A 17,384-nucleotide genomic window follows, 5' to 3' on the forward strand; every position below is an offset into this window, starting at 1 on the left:
CACTCCAGGGGCGTCTGCAGCCTCCCCCAGTTCTTCTGGGTGCCTAATGGGCACATCCACCCCTGAGCCTGGTGTCAGGTCCCCAGGCGCCCAGAGGCTAAGTAGGAATGCTGGCAATCCACTGAGGCTCCCCTGCACACACCTGGTGCTGACCCAGCTTCAGAGGCCCATTTGGTTATGGCCTTTCCTCCCTCATTTGCATGCACTGTCCTGCAGACCCAGCTGTGACCTTTGTCCCCAGAGGGAGGCACCTGCTGTGTCAAGAGCCTAGGCTCGGTGTGAGCACAGCCAGGCTCAGGGGCCCCAAAGTTTCCAGGCCTCAGACACTTAGCAGGGCAACAGCCCAGACCTTCCAGTTGCACTGTTCGCACCTTGGGGCCCTCCCCACCCCAGCCACAGGGTGGAGACCAAGCTGGTGGGCTGGTCTGTCCCCTGAGGCTGCAGATGGAGTTCCCCACCCCTGGCTGCTAACAGCCCTCTCCAGGGCTGGAGACCGGTGTTTCTGTACCTACTCCTCGGGGCACTGGCACCTCCTACAGGCAGCTGGAGACCCCAGGACCCTCTCCCAGAGACATCCTGAGTGTTCTCCCTCCCTTCCAGGAATGGGGTGGGTGCAGAGCAGTTTGGGCACAGGCAGGTAACAAGATCATGGTCCGTGGTTGGTCAGCCAGAGAGCCTGGTTGTGACATCAGGATCAAAGAGTCCAGAGAGTTGCAAACCTACTGGGCGGGGAATCAAGGGTGTCTCCAGGGGCCCCCCGGGCTCAGCAGGTGCAGACAGGCGAGGACTTTGCTAAGCAAATTCCCTGCACACACCCTACCCCACTTCATCATATCTGGGGCCCCCACCCCGTTCTCTCATTTGCCATCCCTGCCATGCTCGGCCTCGCTCTCCTGGGCCTCACGGCTCTCTTGGACCATGGGGAGGGCGCAACGTCGTGCTTGTCACAGCAGCTCAGGATGCGGGGGGATTATGTGCTGGGTGGGCTCTTCCCTCTGGGCTCTGCCGAGGGTACAGGTCTTGGCGACAGGCTGCAGCCCAATACTACCGTGTGCACCAGGTAGGAATGCAGGGGGTGGGGAGCGAGGCTGGGAGTGGCTCGGGTTGGGGGTGCTCCTGAGTGGGGATGAGGTGTCGGCCACCCGCAGCCCTGTGTGGCCCCAGGTTCTCGTCTCTGGGCCTGCTCTGGGCACTGGCCGTGAAGATGGCGGTGGAGGAGATCAACAACGGGTCTGCCCTGCTGCCCGGGCTGCACCTGGGCTATGACCTCTTGGACACGTGTTCAGAGCCCATGGTGGCCATGAAGCCCAGCCTCATGTTCATGGCCAAAGCAGGCAGCTGCAGCATTGCCGCCTACTGCAATTACACACAGTACCAGCCCCGCGTGCTGGCCGTCATCGGGCCCCACTCGTCCGAGCTCGCCCTTGTCACCGGCAAGTTCTTCAGCTTCTTCCTTGTGCCTCAGGTGCGCCCCCCCCCCACCTCTCCTGGTGCCACCCACCCCCACTGGCCCTGCCCACCGGGGCCCCCACATCAGGAGGTGCGTCCCGGCCACTGCAGGTCAGCTACGGCGCCAGCACCGACCGGCTGAGCAACCGGGAGATCTTCCCGTCCTTCTTCCGCACGGTGCCCAGCGACCGAGTGCAGGTGGCGGCCATGGTGGAGCTGCTGCAGGAGCTCGGCTGGAACTGGGTGGCGGCGGTGGGTAGTGACGACGAGTATGGCCGGCAGGGCCTGAGCCTCTTCTCCGGCCTGGCCAACGCCAGGGGCATCTGCATCGCGCATGAGGGCCTGGTGCCACTGCCACCAGGCAGCCTGCGGCTGGGCGCCCTACAGGGCCTGCTGCGCCAGGTGAACCAGAGCAGCGTGCAGGTGGTGGTGCTGTTCTCCTCCGCCCACGTGGCCCGCACCCTCTTCAGCTACAGCATCCGCTGCAAGCTCTCCCCCAAGGTGTGGGTGGCCAGTGAGGCCTGGCTGACCTCAGACCTGGTCATGACGCTGCCCGGCATGCCTGGGGTGGGCACCGTGCTGGGCTTCCTGCAGCAGGGCGCCCCGATGCCGGAGTTCCCATCCTACGTGCGGACCCGCCTGGCCCTGGCCGCTGACCCTGCCTTCTGCGCCTCGCTGGACGCTGAACAGCCAGGCCTGGAGGAGCACGTGGTGGGGCCACGCTGCCCCCAATGTGACCACGTCACGCTGGAGAACCTATCTGCGGGGCTGCTGCACCACCAGACCTTCGCTGCCTACGCGGCTGTGTATGGCGTGGCCCAGGCCCTTCACAACACACTGCGCTGCAATGCCTCGGGCTGCCCCAGGCGGGAGCCTGTGCGGCCCTGGCAGGTAAGGCCGAGGAGCCCCCACCCTCCCAAGAGCGGGGAATTTCAGTGGGGAATCTGGGCTGGCGGCAGCTCCGGCCGGCCTGGCCCGGCCCCACCCACCTGCTCCAACGCACCCGTCAGCTCCTAGAGAACATGTACAACGTGAGCTTCCGTGCTCGCGGCCTGGCACTGCAGTTCGACACCAGCGGGAACGTGAACGTGGATTACGACCTGAAACTGTGGGTGTGGCAGGACCCGACTCCCGAGCTGCGCACCGTAGGCACCTTCAAGGGCCGCCTGGAGCTCTGGCGCTCTCAGATGTGCTGGCACACGCCGGGGAAGCAGGTGAGCACTGGGTGGCCGGTCCCCAGCTGCACAGCAGCTTTCCCCTCAGCCGGGAGAGAGCTCTGACCCTGCCTGGGGCGCAGTGGGGGACCGTCCACAGGTCCGGGCGGGTGCACCAAGCTGAGCACAGCCCGAGCCCCGAGGCCCTATGCCAGCAGCCCGTGTCCCAGTGCTCGCGGCAGTGCAAGGAGGGCCAGGTGCGCCGCGTGAAGGGCTTCCACTCTTGCTGTTACGACTGCGTGGACTGCAAGGCGGGCAGTTATCAGCGCAACCCAGGTGAGCACCTCCCTGAGGCTGAGCAGGGGCGGGGACCCACACGGTCTCACGTCCTGGCTCCAAGTCCAACTCTGAGGCCCCAGCAGGTGGGAGTGTGGTGGCAGAGCCCGTCCCCCCAGTGCCCCCTCTCTCCTCCCACACCACAGATGACCTCCTCTGCACCCAGTGTGACCAGGACCAGTGGTCCCCAGACCGGAGCACACGCTGCTTCCCCCGCAAGCCCATGTTCCTGGCATGGGGGGAGCCAGCTGTGCTGCTACTGCTCGCGCTGCTGGCTCTGGCGCTGGGCCTGGCGCTGGCGGCCCTGGGGCTCTTCCTCTGGCACTCGGACAGCCCGCTGGTTCAGGCCTCAGGTGGGCCACGGGCCTGCTTTGGCCTGGCCTGCCTGGGCCTGGTCTGCCTCAGTGTCCTCCTGTTCCCTGGCCAGCCAGGCCCTGCCAGCTGCCTGGCCCAGCAGCCACTGTTCCACCTCCCACTCACTGGCTGCCTGAGCACGCTTTTCCTGCAAGCGGCCGAGATATTTGTGGGGTCGGAGCTGCCACCAAGCTGGGCTGAGAAGATGCGTGGCCGCCTGCGGGGGCCCTGGGCCTGGCTGGTGGTGCTGCTTGCTATGCTGGCAGAAGCCGCATGGTGTGCCTGGTACCTGGTAGCCTTCCCGCCAGAGGTGGTGACGGACTGGCAGGTACTGCCCACAGAGGCGCTGGTGCACTGCCACGTGCACTCCTGGATCAGCTTCGGCCTGGTGCATGCCACTAACGCCATGCTGGCCTTCCTCTGCTTCCTGGGCACTTTCCTGGTGCAGAGCCGGCCAGGCCACTACAATGGTGCCCGCGGCCTCACCTTTGCCATGCTGGCCTACTTCATCACCTGGATCTCCTTTGTGCCCCTCTTTGCCAATGTGCACGTGGCCTACCAGCCTGCCGTGCAGATGGGCGCCATCCTCCTCTGTGCCCTGGGTATCCTAGCCACCTTCCACCTGCCCAAGTGCTACCTGCTGCTGCAGCGGCCGGAGCTCAACACCCCTGAGTTCTTCCTGGAAGACAATGCCAGAGCACAGGGCAGCAGTTGGGGGCAGGGGAGGGGAGAATCGGGGCAAAAACAAGTGACACCTGATCCAGTGACCTCACCGCAGTGAGCCTACTAGACTTAGTTGAGATGCCCCCAAACTGAGTTCTTATGAAGCAACCCAGACAGTACCTCAACTGCCGAGACCACCCCCAGTTCTAGATCTTGACAGCAGGCTGACCGCTGACCTGGATGCCACAATGATCCTTGGGCCTGCAGCACTCAGGAAGGTCCTCAGCACCCACCTGGGGCCCCAGAGAGACTCTGCCCCTGTCCCAGCCAAGCCCTGGCCAGGGCCTACCCAGGTGATCCAGCCCTACTGTTCCAGAATAAAGCCAACAAAAGTTTCCTCGGGGCTCCTTAGCTCAGGCCAAGAGCTCAGGAAGGCCCCTAGCCAGACCACTTGAAGGCCAAGCTGGGCATCACTTGCCTGGCCAGGCCCAGCCTGGAGACCCCAGCCAGCACCCCCTCCAAGCATCACAGGGGTGGGAGGTTGGTGGGTGGTGGTCAGCTGTGCTGACTCCTCCGCAGAGGCACGTGACAGACCGTGGTTCCCAGAGTGGTGCAGGAATAGTGAGCAGGGCAGAAGCCCACTTAGTGGGGGAGGGAGACACCCAAACTCTTCCCCTCCCTGGCCCAACCCAAGCGGGTAAAATGGGGTCAGCCGCCACCAGCACCGTGGACAGAGCCCAGGCAGGGTGGTGGTGGGACTCAGCACCAAGGCCAGCACCCACGACGAAGACCCCTGGAGCCAGGAGGCAGCACCACGGACAGAAGACCAGCCACCGGGACTCTGCTGGCAGCCAGCACCGGGGACAGAGCCTTGTGGCTGACCGGGAACCCAGAGCGCAGCACCTGGCCAGTCCTGGGTCAGCTCTTAGCCAGGCCCTGAGGAGGCTGGACAAGTCTTCTAAGGTACCCCGGCAGGAGAGAAGAGACAGTCCACACGTCAGTCCCATAAAATTAAATGCTTTTTAGTCTTTAAAATAGCATTTACACAGAAGCAGCTCTATTAACTATCTGGACGGACACTCTGACTTGATACAGTATCTACAGCGCAGATGTGTGCAGGCCAGAAACGCCAGGAAGGAAGCGGCGTGAGTGGGTGGGCAGTCACCTGAGGACAGCAAGGAAGGGTGGGCTGCCTACCCCCTCTCCCCCAGACCCTGCCCCTGCAGCAGCTGCGTGCATCTGTGCCCTCTGCTCTCAGGGTCACATCCCCACCACTGCTAGCTCAAACACATGCCTCTCCTGTCTCTCCCTCACCCAACCCTCCCACTTTCAGACACAACCTGTGTCCCTGCATTCAGTCTGAGTCCCGGGGGCAGGGGGGCAGCTGACCTGGCCACCACCTTCCCCAGGGCACACAGGCCAGACAATAAATAAATAAATTAGATCCCTATCCTGGGCATCCACAGAAGAGCCTGGGGGCTCTGATTCCACCTTTGAGGGGTCCGACCCAGCCCAGGAGAGAGTGGTGGGGCCTGTGTCCTGGGCAAACAGGGGGCCCAGGGCCAGCAGCTACTTCTCAGCTTAGTCTGAAGCCCTGTGCATGGCTCTGTGGGCAAGTGGGAGTCCCAGAGGCACTCCAAGGGCACCGGGAGGTGGAGGACCCTCACCAGGGTCTGCATGGACACAAGCCGCTCTGAACAGCAATGTGCAGGCCACCGAGTCCAGATCATGGTGGTCTGGGCTGCCCTCCGCCCATCCCCCCAGCCTGCTCCCACTCTCTGTCCAGGCCTGGGCCCCAAGACATGGCCCCTTGTGTGCCCCAGAGCACAGGCTGGCTTGAGGCAGGACAGCCACCAATAAGGCAAGCCCACACAAGCTCCAGGGGCAGTGCCCGTGCAGGAACGGCCAGGACCACCAGCTCCCCCACCATGGGGCCCAGCTGAAGGCACTCTCTCCTCGGTCACATGATGTCAACAAAAAATTCACAGGGGTTTCCCATGGCCTTCTGGAAGGACTGGCGGCTGCCCGTCAGCTCTGGGGGAACAGCAGCCAGCTCCCGGACGGGCGGCCCCCCAGGCGGCCCCCCCACCGCCGAGTATGCCTTTGTCAGGGGGTACAGTGGGGGGAGGCCCGGGGCGGCAGCCGAGGCCTGACTGTGTGGGCTGCTGCCCCGGCTGAGCTGACTAGCCGGACGCTCCCTCCAGCCACTGCCAGCGACCCCACTCGGTGCTGCATGGTCCGACTCGCTGCCACTGCCTCCGGCTCCAGCCGCCCGGCGCTCCTTCTCGCGGCCCAGTGCCCGCCGGCTGCTGCCGCCGGCGCTCCGGGTGGACCCACTGCTTTTGCTTCCTGGAGTCAAGGAGTGGAGGGAGGAACGAGATGGCGTGAGGCCGTGCCACTCCCAGGACAACCGGGCGTTGCCAGGGCAACCAGGGGCAGAGCCTGGTGGTCTCAAGCAGGGTGGGTGGGAGGGGGGCAGCCATGCAGACAGGAGGGCAGGGCTGACCCCACTCAGAGAAGCCAGAGTAGCTGCAGCAGCACGGGGCGGGGTGGGGGGGGGGCAGTGGGGGTGGGGGGGTGCAGGGCGAGCGGCGGCAGGCAGGGACACTCCGGGGCCAGCACAGTGCCTCCTCTCACCCCAATGCCTGACCTTGCAGCTGAGGACCTGAGGCACCAGTGAGGCCCTGTGTGCCTGGTGCTCCCATCGGCCATCCTGGGCCCCCCCCACACACAAAGACCCGCCTTCCGTCCAGCCCCAAGGCCCTGGCCAGCTACTCAGCTCAGCCCCCGTCCTGGGCTCCCAGGAAGAGCGGGGAGCCTGAGAAGGCCAGCTGGCTGGGAACATGCCGAGAGGGACGCCGGGCAGGACCCTGGCTTACCGGCCCGGAGGGTCCACTCCGCTAGTCCTTCAGTCTAAGGCTTGCTCAGCACAAAGCAAGGGATAGCATGAGTCACACAGCAGGCCCAGCCTGGTCACCCTTCCCGCCCACAGGGGCATGCCGCCACCAGCTGGGCCTGTCCAGGGTCCACAGGCACCCAACACAGCTTCCCCTTGGGCACCACTGCCCTCTGACTTGCTCTCCTCTCTCTCCCACCCCTTTCTGGGTCTACTGGGCTGGCTGCCTGACCTCTCTCTCCTGGTCTCAGCGACACAGACAGCCTCAGGCCACTCCTCCAACAAGCCCCTCCTCAGCTCTCCACACATCCCAGAGTGGATGCGCAGTTGTCTGTGAAAGTGTCCCCTCTGGCTCCCTGCTGGGCTGCAGGTGCCGCGGCGAGGGTGGGGGAGGTCTGTCCTCCACTGTGTCCCAGGGCCCCTCCACCGCCCTTTTCCGCGTCATCTCCCGGCCTTTTGCTTCTGCCACACCTCGACCACCAGCCCCTCCCGCACACACACAACCACCGAAGTCTGCAAGGTTTGCCCCGTCCCCCTCAGCCACTCACCCCTTCCAGAAGGAGCACGCCCAGGGCCTCAACACAGAGCAGGCAGGAGCACACAGGGCGGGGGTGGGGGGGGGCACATAGGGCAGAGCCAGGCGGCGGGGACAGCAGGGAGCCAGGCGCCAGGCAGGCTCTCACCTTCACTCTGCTGACTCCCAGCACTGCCGCTGCCGTAGCTGAAGCCAGGGTCCTGGTATGCAGGTGGGAAGCAGGGCGGGGGGCCCGGGTACTGGTAGGGGTAGCCCTGACCCAGGGGCCAGGGGGCGGCCGGATGGGGCAGCGGGGCCAGCGTGTCCTGATCCGAGGCCCCACTGGAACCACTGTTGAGGTTCAGGGCTGCGAGATCTGGCAGGAAGGGACGGTGGCTGAGGGCGGGGTGGGCAGGCCCTCTGGGGACCCCCTGCCCCGCAGCCCCTCACTCACTGCTGCACAGGTCCCCGAAGACGTAGTAGCACTGCTCCGAGAAGGTGATCTTGTTCACCGTGTGCCGCAGGAAGCCACGCTTCAGCATGCTGCTGGCGTACTTGCGGGCCTCGCGCCGTTCCTTGAAGCCCTCCACGTGTGTGTACAGCCAGTCCACCACGTCCGCCCCTGGCCCGCGGCACGTGTCAGGGCACGGAGCCTGGGGGCGCTGACCCTGCCCACCCGGAGCCAGCCCAGCGGGGACCCCTCACCGATGACGGCATTGGCGATGGTGATCTTGAGCCACATGCGGTCTCGGATCTCCAGGCCCGAGTCCGGCAGCTTCATGACACGCACCACGGCACCCATGTCACTCTTCACCGTCAGCGGCGCCTCCTCCAGCTCTGCAAGGCAGAGCCCCCCCTTCAGCCCCGAGCAGCTGAGGGCAGGGGGGAGGGCTTGGGGTGGACCCCGGGCCCTGCTGCTGCACCCGTCTCAGAGACCGGGCCCCGCGTAGGGTCTCTGGTCCCAGAGCCCAGATGGCAAGGCTGTCTCGTGACTGTGGGGCCCACGCCCACCACAGGATGGGCCCTCCCAGGGGCGGGGAGCAGGCGTGGGCTGGGGAGATTGAATCTCTTGTCTCCTGCCCCTGCAGATGCTTCATCGGGATCTTGGGCCCAAACCAAGGTGGAGCCACCCCCGCCCTGCAGGTCAGATCCCCAAGAAGAGAGATCAGGCCTCTCCCCACCACCACCCCCCTCCCGCCACTCCTCCGCTAGCTCAGGGCTGTTAGTCGTGTTAGCTGCAAGAAAGCAGGCGGGGGTCACACACATGGGGGACAGGCCACTCCCCCGGTCCCCGCCGAGGCAGAGCCCTGGGCAGGGACCACAGGGCTGTCCTGGTCCTCTGGGCACCTTTCCACCCACCACACAGGCAGCAAACCAGAAGGAGGGTGCGCACGAGGGCACACACGGGTCAGACACACGTGTCGGCAGTGTCCATCCGTACGTGTGCCCTGCGCCTGACTGTGCTGGGTGGGCACTTAGGACAGGTCCCCCACCCGGGTGCCTCAGGTCCCTGCTCTCCTGAGCTGCCACTTACGCGGAGCGCCGGGCACAGAGCTGGTTAGTGAGGAGGAGCTGGTGCGCGTGACGGCGCTGGAGCAGGGGCTCGTACCGTAGCGGGGCAGGGCTCCGGTCAGCGCCGCCGTGTGGGACAGCCAGGCGGCAGGGTCGATGGGCCGAACCGGGTCAGCTGGGTGGCCACCGTGTGGTAACGCGTGTGGTAACGGACAGATGGACAAAAGGACGGGCGGATGGTAGGACACACAATGGAGCACGGGGGCACAGAGGAAAGGACCTTCAGGCTGGGCGAGCGCCCTCATCCCCCTCCCCTGTCAGCCCTGAGGGGTCACTTACCCCTCGGGATGGTGAAGTAGCTCCGGGGGGTTGGGTCCCAGCACTTGGCCACCGTGAGGCTGATGGGCCTGTGGGGTGGGGCAGGTCACACGGGGAACGCCCCGTGCGGGCCCCCCAGCACGCCACCTGCCCACCCCGCGCCTCACCCCGTCTGGGACACGATCTCCCGCAGCACCCGCACAGCGTCATCGTTGCTCATGCTCTCGAAATTGATGTCATTCACCTGGGGGACAGGGAGGGGTTCAGCGCGGTGGGCTGGGGGTGCCGGCCTCTCGGCCCCCCAGCAGTTCCCGCAGCCCCGCACCTGCAACAGCATGTCCCCGGGCTCAATGCGGCCGTCGGCAGCCACGGCCCCGCCCTTCATGATGGAGCCGATATAGATGCCGCCGTCTCCCCGGTCGTTGCTCTGCCCCACGATACTGATGCCCAGGAAGTGGTGCCTCTCTGCAGGGGCGAGGGGTGAGCAAGTGTCTGCTGAGGGGGCCCGGCCCAGCCAGGTGCCCCGCACCCCACTGGGGAGGCCCCACGGTCTGCTGAGGGGGCCCGGCCCACCCAGGCGCCCCGCACCCCACTGGGGAGGCCCCACGGTCTGCTGAGGGGGCCCGGCCCACCCAGGCGCCCCGCACCCCACTGGGGATGCCCCACAGTCTGCTGAGGGTCCCGGCCCACCCAGGCGCCCCGCACCCCACTGGGGAGGCCCCACGGAGCCCTCACCCATGTTGAGCGTGACGGTGATGATGTTCAGGGACATAGTAGAGTCCGTGATGCTGCTAAAGGAAGAGGCCTGTGGAGGGGCACGAGTGAGGGGGTGCAGGTGGGGGCTTCCGAAGGGCAGACCCCACCCAGCGCCTGGCTGCCACCTACACGGTCCGTCTGCCGCAGGCGCTGCTTCCGCCGCCGGCGCTTGTGCTTCCGGATGAGCCGGGAGGAGGTGCTCTGCTCCGTGGAGCTGCTCAGTCTGGGGGGGGCATGAAGGTCAGGGGCCAGGCCACAGGCTGCAGGGCTGAGGCAGGTGGGGAGAACAGGGCGCCCCCCAACACACACACGCAGGGAGTGGAGGTGATGGGCGTTGTCCCCCCCGCCCCCCGGCCCCGACCAGGCCGACTGTGGGAGACACGGGGCTGAGGTACAGTTTGCTCAGGAGAAGGCTCAGCTTCTGGTTGTGCACACATGACATGTACACGCCCCACACCTGCACGGAGTACTTCTCTCAGGACAGACGGAGACACAGACACCGAGCCAGCACATTCGTGCATGTACACCTGTAACACACCCACTCGACACACACACCCATTCACGTACACATGCCCGTGCAATCAAGCACACGTCCAGGGTCACACACACCCATGCACACGCGCGCGCACACACACACACACACACACACACACCTGTATACACCTGCACACCCATGTAGAATGTGGCCCTGCACACACACACCCATTCACACACATAGGCCCATGCCCATACGTGCGCACCCATTACACACCTACGCACACGTGCCCCCCCCACACCACGCCCACGTGTGCGTACACCTATAGCACACCCGTGCACACCTGCATGCACACCCACGCACCGGCTTGTGTTGTCATCCTCGTCTGAGTCGATGAAACTACTGGACTCAAGCTCACTGCTCAGCACGGTGGACGCGCTGTCGGCGGGCAGCCCCAGCTCTCGCCGCCGGTCCCCCCTCGGGTGCCCGTTGGTCCGGGCAGCTGCGGGGAAAGCCAGTAGGGGAGCTGGCCGTGGGGTCCCGTGTTGCCTCGAGCACCAGCTGAACTAGGAGCTGGCCAGGTGGCTGTGGGACTGCTGGGGGGCGGGATCACCGGGGTCCTGTGCAGACGGGCCTAGGACCTCCACCCGGGGTCCCCTACTGGTTGGGGGCAGTAACTGGGAGCAGGCAGGGACATGGGGTGCACCATAGGGGCCCAGGGGTGTCCGCCATGTGGCCCTGTTACCCTCTTCACGGTTCCGGCGTCGGGCTCTCTCCCGCCGGTGGCTGACCATGGACTCCGTGCCAGTGTCGTTGTCCATGCAATCACGGCTGCTCGCTACATTGGGGCTGTGCCCACAAGAGGGGGTGGGCCAGGGCAGGCTGTACCTTGGACGCCCTCCCAGCTCCTTGCCCCTTCTCCCACCCGCCCACCTACCTAGATCGGGCCTCTCTGCCCGCCCCGCATCCGCTGACCAGTTTCTACTGCCCGTGGGTCCCTGGTCAGCTGCCCCTCCTCCCGAAAGGCCTGGCCGGCAGCAGGCCCCTCAGCACCACCAGCCTCAGCCCCCCGCCCACAGTCCTTACTGGAAAGAAGGGGGCCGGGAATCCCCAATGCCTCCCGTCCTCTCAAGAGGCGGGGGCAGGTCTGTATGGCCATCAGTGCTCTGAGACCCTGCGTCCGAGTGCGCGCCCTCAGCCAGGACCAGCTGTGGAGGAGAGCGATGGCTCAGGGACGCCCCCCCGCCTGCGGGCCCACCCCCCACCCCCAGCCCCACCCCCGCCACGGGCTCACCCAAGCCCAGCCCCCACCGTAGCCTAGCAGCCTCTGCCAACATCCCACGGACTCACCCAGGAGACCACGCGGCCGTTGAAGCAGGGCAGCTTGGCGTTATCATCAGAGATCTCCTCCTTTACCACCCTGTGGGCAGACACGGCCGTGAGGCCACCTGCACCAGGGCCTGCTCACACCAGCGGACTCCGGAGGTAAGACCTCCCCACACTCTTGTCCAGGGTGCGTGCCGGCCCAGGGCGCACAGCCCCACGCCCAGATGTCAGTCTGTGGATGCTGCTGCCCAACATGTTCCCTTCCTGGGGACCCCTCCCAGGGCCCGGGTCAGAGAGAGGTCCAAACTCCCGACCCTCTACCAGCAGGGGGTCATCTCCTACAGCCCCCTATAATGCGAGCATTAATCTTGCTTTGTGTTGTGTGCCCCACGCAGTGTGGATCCGTGAGGGTGGGGCTCTGTCTGGCTTTTCCCCTCCACCTCCCCTCCCCCAACCCCAGCCCCAACCCAGAACAGGGCCTGTTCACAGCAGGCCTCCATACAGATGTGAGGACGGTCAGTCAGACCACACGGACACAGGCAGGTAGAGATGGGTGGCAGACAGGCCTGTACACGCACACGGAGGGCAGGCCACAGCCCTCCTGACCCATCTAACTGGCCAAGGAGACAGAAGCAGACCCCCCGACTCACTGCAACAGCCCAACCCAAGGACTGAAACACAGCCAGGCACAAGGCTTTGGGGCCCACTGTGGAGTCTCAGCCCCAGAGGCCAGCAAGCCCCAGCAGCCACGATGCCCCGCAATCAGCCCCCGGCCTATGTTTCAATGCCACACTTGCTCAGGGGGGTTTAGGGGTGGGGAAGGTACCCAGGCAGGACACAGAGGACACTGGGAGGGAAGCGTACAATGCTGTGGTCAGACACAGGTTTGCGAGGGGGGCGGGGTGTCAGGTCTCAGATTCAGAGGGCCAAGGAGAACAGCAGCCCGCACAGATCACAGGGGCAGCTGGGGAGGGGCGGTGGGGCAGAGCAGGCAGTGGTTACGGCCCAGACGCACCCCCAGGGATGAGGGCAGGCAGGGTCAGGCCTACAGCAGGAGGCACCCCTATGCCCTAACCCCCTGGAGCCCAACCCTGCCCAACACAGAGAGATTTCCACACCCAGGACTTGGGCCCAGTGGAGAAACAGGAGCCAGAACGGGCAGGAAGCAGCCTTGTGACCTGCTGAGCCTGGACACCTGGTCTCTACTAGTCCTGGGCAGCAACAGGTGGCAGGAGGTCCCCACAGAGCTGGCACCGCACACTCCCAGGGGTGGGAGCAAGGCCCAAGTCCACCACCCACCACCCAGGCCTCAGAAGACAAAAGACACAAGGCCAGCCTGGGCGGGATGGGGCACCCTGCCAGGGTCAGCCACACACGCAACGATTAGGTGGACACCCCAATGGGAGAAGGCCCCACGTCTGCCGCCCCAACTTACGATTGCACCACAGCCCTACGGAGTTGGGCTTCCAGGGGAGGCCGTGACCCAGCCCGGGACTCAGCAGAGGCCACGTAAGAGGGTGTCACCACAGCAAGACCTGAGGTGGCCTAGGGACACCTGGGGCTCTGCCAGCCGCAGCCAGCAGACAAAGCCCTGGAGCAAGCCCTCCTGGGAGCCCAGCAGGCGGAGAGCACAGTCTCTGAGTGAGGGCAGCGACAGAGACTTGGGAGGGACCTGATTCCTGTCTCACAGCCCAGGTGGCCCAGCCTTTCCTGCCATTCCCAAGCCCCCGCCCTTTCTGACTCACCCCCCCCCCCGCCCCAGCAGGCAGATGGGTGCCCCAGCCCCCACACCACAGGGCCTGCCTGGCTCCCCCAGGGGCAGACGCGCCAGAAGCACCCTAGGTCTCTACTGCTCACCTGGCCAGGGCCTAGAGATGACCAATCAGCCAGGGTTGTCCCTGACCCCTGTACAGACGCCCCACCCCCAGGGCCCAGAGTCCCTGCTTCCCTGGCCCCCCCCAGCCTGTCTTCCAACCAGCACGACAGAGCATCCTGCCTTCCACCTGAGGCCTGGGGTACTGGGGGATACCACAGTCCCCCACCCAGCTAGGCCAAGACAGCCAGGCTGGGGGAAGGGGCACCAGAGCCCCCAGGACAAGGGCGCGAGTGCTTTCCCCAGGATACACGATGCTGCCCACCACTGGCCAGCACGATCTCTGGGTGCTCCAGGGCAGAGACAAGGGTAGGAGAGGCCTCAGTGGAGCTGGGAGAAATGCCTCCAAGCAATTCTGGGGCTCCCTCCTGGGCCGGGCCTCACCAGGTGGAAGAGCAGGCCTCAGGAGGAGTCTCCACCGACCCTCAGGGGTGGCCATCCAGGGGCACCCCCACTGGCATCACGCCCCCAACCTCAGAATTCCTGGCGAGATCCCGGTTAACCTCAAACTTGTGGCTGTCCGGCCCCGCCTGCCGCCCCCGCAGACTCGCCCTGGCAAGGAATCTTTGCAGAGCAGGGCCCTTGGAACCGGGCACAGACACAGGCCCAAGGGGACCCCCGGGGCCCTTGGAACCGGGCACAGACACGGGCACAGACACAGGCCCAGGGGAACCCCCAGGGCTCCCAGAGGCCACAGCATGCCACAGGCCAGCCCTTCCCAGTGGGCTAGCCACAAATGTGTCCCCAGAGGCACAGGGTCCCCTCAACCAGACCTCCCCACCATGGAGCGGGAGGCTGCAGAGCAAACTAGACACAACCGGGGAGACCTCCAAGAGTCCCCCTCCTGCACCCACGAGTCAGGGATCCTCAGCTCCCACCTTGCTTTCACCTGCCCCCCACCACCACCTCTTGATCCTAGAGCTCCCCCAAGCTCAGCTCTGCAGACTCCAGGGCCAGGTGGAAGGCAGGAGCTCTACACCCTGGACTCTCCCGACACCACTAAGGCACTGACCCCAGATGGACCAGCTGTGGAGGGCAGAGTGGGCATTCACCCAGGCAATCTGGGTCAGGCCCAGCCCCCATCCCCTGCCCCACAGCCCTCACACGGCCCACAGGCAGGTGGCTCCAGCGACCGGAGCTCCTGGCCCAGAGATGGAGAGGCCAGGGCCACCGCCAGGCAGACGAACTAAGTGCCAAGCCCAGCCAGGCCTGGAATCAGCAAGGCAGCCCTGGTGGCAAGGGCACTTCAACGTGTGCCTCACCATCTAAAAGCTAGGCCCAGACCCCTCCCTGAACCATGGCTCACCAAAGCCAAAGCTTGGCACCTCTGGGCCAGCCCACCATAGGCCCAGAGACCTTCCCCAGCTCTGCTGGGTCAGAATGGCTGTGACCTGCATGGGAAAAGTGGGACGTGGGCTCAGGACTCCCCACCCACCTGGCCAAAAATGGGAGTGGGACCCGGCCCAGAGCAGGTGGACATGGCCACAGCTCAGACTCCCCTTTCCCTTACTAGGTGTCCAGCTGTGGCCAGGAACATGAGGCTCTGGGAACTCAGGCCCTGGCCCACAGTGGGAAGGAAGGTTGGGGCAGGAGGCTCACCAGGGTGTTCCTCACAGCCCCTGATTCCAGGCTACCCCTCGCATGGTAGGGCCGCTGCCCCAGCCCAGCCAGGACTGCTAAGAACACGCCCTCACTCTCTGCCTCTCGCCAGTGGTGGTGGTGCCCAAGAGAGTCTAGTTGTCCAAATGTACCTCAGGCCCCCTGAGAACTGCAGAATGGCCCCAGCGTGACCTGCCCTGGGGCTATCCAGTATCCATGCAAACCAGAGAATCCAGGAAATGGCCTCAATGTCAAAGTCCCGAGACACAGTCGCACACAAGGACACAGGCTGCCTGAGGGCGGCCAGGCCCACCTGCTTAGCCCGTGAGGCCTCTGAGTACCCCACCCCCCAGCACTGCTGAGCTGGGGACTCAGGTTACCCATGGCTGTGCTAGGTCAGGCCTCGGATAGAGCTTCAAGTGGACAGCCAGCCTCCCGCTCACAGTTCCAGAAGCCCAGCCCAGTGCAAGCGGGAAGTCCCCTCAGCCAAGACAACCACCACTAAGGCTGGACATGGGGACACTGACCCAGAGGCTGCCTGGAGTCAGCAGATGGCCTAGGCTGCTCCCAGGAACCCAAGTACTATGTGGCTCAACAGGGATAGAGACCCAACAAACGGCAACACTCAGGCAGGGGCAGGTGGAGTGACAATCCAGGGTGCCCAGTGACCCTTGATCTCTGCTCTATCCTCAGGACCCTGGAGAAGGGGTCCAGAGAGAGGCTGCCTTGAGCCTCTGGAAACCTCTGCAGACCCCAACAGACATATCTGTGTCTGTCCCAGAGTACCTCATTTCCCCCATGCTAACTACAGAGGACCTACTGGGCAGCTGGGATACTGCCCCTCTCCTCCCCCCACCCCTCCACTCCTGTGACCCCGGGGCCCCATGAATCACAAGCCCTCCAGGCCAGCTCTAAGCACCTGCCTTCCACGGAAGGGGGGCAGTGGGATCCTGAGTCTGACAAGTGCCAAGGTAGGACGTCAGCTCACTCTGGGCCACGGACCTTGACCACCTGAAAGTCAAACACACTCAGGCACACAGGCCCAGGTCCAGAGTGGGGACAGAAACGAGGACCCTCTCCCGCACACTGGCCAGCACTCTCAGGCTCCTGGACAGGCAGTCAGGGACAATCATTCGTTCCCAGCTCAGGCCACAGACAGATGGGACTCACGGCAACCCCAGGGAGCGGAGGCACTGCCCCAGTCACAGCCCCAAGATTCCCCAAGGCCCTGCCCCGGTGCGGACAGGTGCGGACACCCGTCCTGGCGCACAGGCCCCACGGCCCACTGACCCGAAGTCCTGGTCCATGGACTTGAAGAAGAATTTGTAAGCGTGCACGGGCCGGTTGCTGAGCACATTCTTGAAGTCGGCCAGAGTGACGCGCTCGGGCGCCACGGGCAGCTTGACCAGGTACGGCGTCTCCTCCTCATCCATGTGATAGATGATCTTGGTCTCCGCCATGGCGCGGCGGCGGCGGCGCGGGGCCCGCGCGGCGCTCCCGGCCCGGCCCGGGGCTCGGACGCCGCCGCCTCGCCGCTGCCGGCCTGCGCCCCGCCTGCCCGCCCGCCCGCTCCGGGCCCGGCCGCTACCAGGCCCCCGGCGCCCCGCCCGGCCGCCCCAGCCCCACCCGCCCCGCCGGCCCCGGCTCTCCTCGCGCCCCGGCTGCTGCCCCGCGGTCCGCGGCCGCCCATCCGCCCCGGCCCGGGGACGCAGGCAGGGAGGGCGTGCGAGGCCCGGCCGCGTCCGTGCGCCCCGCCGCCGCCGCCGCCGCCGCCGCCCCCTCGGGCCGCGCAGTTAAAGGGACCGCCGGCCCCGGGCTGAGCGCGCCCGCCGGGGGGCGCCCGAGAGCGGGCGGGGCCTGACGTCACCCGGCCGCCCGCGGCGCGGGGCGGGGCAGGGCTGCGCACGCGCGGAAGGGCGGGAGGGCGGAGCGCACGCGCGTGGGCACTGGCGGGGCGGAGGTGGTGGCGCCGGCGCACCACCCTCGCGGCTGTCGTGGGCCACGGCTCCCTGGCCCGGCACGAGGGGACGTCCACAATGTGCTCGGGTCTCACCCCACGCTGGGCCTAGGGTCTCGGTCCGTGGGCGGACAGGGGGGCGTCCCCCGGAGGGAGGCGGCTGGGGACCCTCGACGTGCAACCCAGCTGTCAGAAAGGAGAC

The 17,384-nt window shown here is 65.9% G+C and overlaps 2 protein-coding genes across 5 annotated transcripts; one reads left to right on the top strand and one right to left on the bottom strand.

The window, feature by feature from the left end:
• Positions 1-690: 690 nt before the first annotated feature.
• Positions 691-5,406, top strand: TAS1R3 (taste 1 receptor member 3). 2 transcript variants are annotated; one of them, XM_025912328.2, is made up of 6 exons: positions 691-1,060; positions 1,165-1,465; positions 1,561-2,340; positions 2,460-2,663; positions 2,819-2,939; positions 3,086-5,406. In XM_025912328.2, the coding sequence occupies exons 1-6, from the start codon at positions 876-878 to the stop codon at positions 4,072-4,074; spliced, it is 2,580 nt and encodes an 859-aa protein (XP_025768113.1). In that variant the 5' UTR covers positions 691-875; the 3' UTR covers positions 4,075-5,406. The 2 variants fall into 2 exon arrangements, with proteins under 2 accessions (XP_025768113.1, XP_086571468.1); XM_086715342.1 differs by having other exon boundaries at positions 993-1,465; positions 2,822-2,939.
• DVL1 (dishevelled segment polarity protein 1) lies at positions 4,958-16,813 on the bottom strand. Of its 3 annotated transcripts, XM_086715347.1 has the most exons (16): positions 16,516-16,813; positions 11,778-11,847; positions 11,514-11,635; positions 11,173-11,276; positions 10,791-10,929; positions 10,082-10,175; positions 9,932-10,001; positions 9,522-9,661; positions 9,364-9,440; positions 9,218-9,285; positions 8,901-9,053; positions 8,072-8,203; positions 7,821-7,988; positions 7,536-7,742; positions 6,836-6,875; positions 6,170-6,305 (listed from the first exon to the last, which is right to left on the bottom strand). In XM_086715347.1, exons 1-15 carry the CDS (start codon positions 16,683-16,685, stop codon positions 6,865-6,867), a joined length of 1,725 nt encoding a protein of 574 aa, XP_086571473.1. In that variant the 5' UTR covers positions 16,686-16,813; the 3' UTR covers positions 6,170-6,305; positions 6,836-6,864. The 3 variants fall into 3 exon arrangements, with proteins under 3 accessions (XP_086571472.1, XP_086571471.1, XP_086571473.1); XM_086715346.1 differs by lacking the exon at positions 6,836-6,875 and having other exon boundaries at positions 4,958-6,305; positions 8,976-9,053; XM_086715345.1 differs by lacking the exon at positions 6,836-6,875 and having other exon boundaries at positions 4,958-6,305.
• Between the last annotated feature and the right edge of the window lie 571 nt (positions 16,814-17,384).

The sequence above is a fragment of the Puma concolor genome, chromosome C1 (assembly GCF_028749965.1).
Source record: "Puma concolor isolate L17-30 chromosome C1, mPumCon1.1.hap2, whole genome shotgun sequence".
NCBI lineage: Eukaryota > Metazoa > Chordata > Mammalia > Carnivora > Felidae > Puma > Puma concolor.

What these genes read in the sequence shown, in the direction of transcription:
- DVL1 (XM_086715345.1), bottom strand. Translation starts at nt 16,685, where the DNA reads ATGGCGGAGACCAAGATCATCTATCACATGGATGAGGAGGAGACGCCG. An exon ending in GAGGATGACAACACAAGCCG is followed by an intron (nt 10,176 to 10,790) that starts GTGCGTGGGTGT and finishes TGCCCCCCCCAG; the next exon opens with ACTGAGCAGCTCCACGGAGC. An exon ending in TGGGAGTCAGCAGAGTGAAG is followed by an intron (nt 6,306 to 7,535) that starts GTGAGAGCCTGC and finishes CCTTGACTCCAG; the next exon opens with GAAGCAAAAGCAGTGGGTCC.
- TAS1R3 (XM_025912328.2), top strand. Translation starts at nt 876, where the DNA reads ATGCTCGGCCTCGCTCTCCTGGGCCTCACGGCTCTCTTGGACCATGGG. An exon ending in AATACTACCGTGTGCACCAG is followed by an intron (nt 1,061 to 1,164) that starts GTAGGAATGCAG and finishes GTGTGGCCCCAG; the next exon opens with GTTCTCGTCTCTGGGCCTGC. An exon ending in GGCACACGCCGGGGAAGCAG is followed by an intron (nt 2,664 to 2,818) that starts GTGAGCACTGGG and finishes GCCCTATGCCAG; the next exon opens with CAGCCCGTGTCCCAGTGCTC.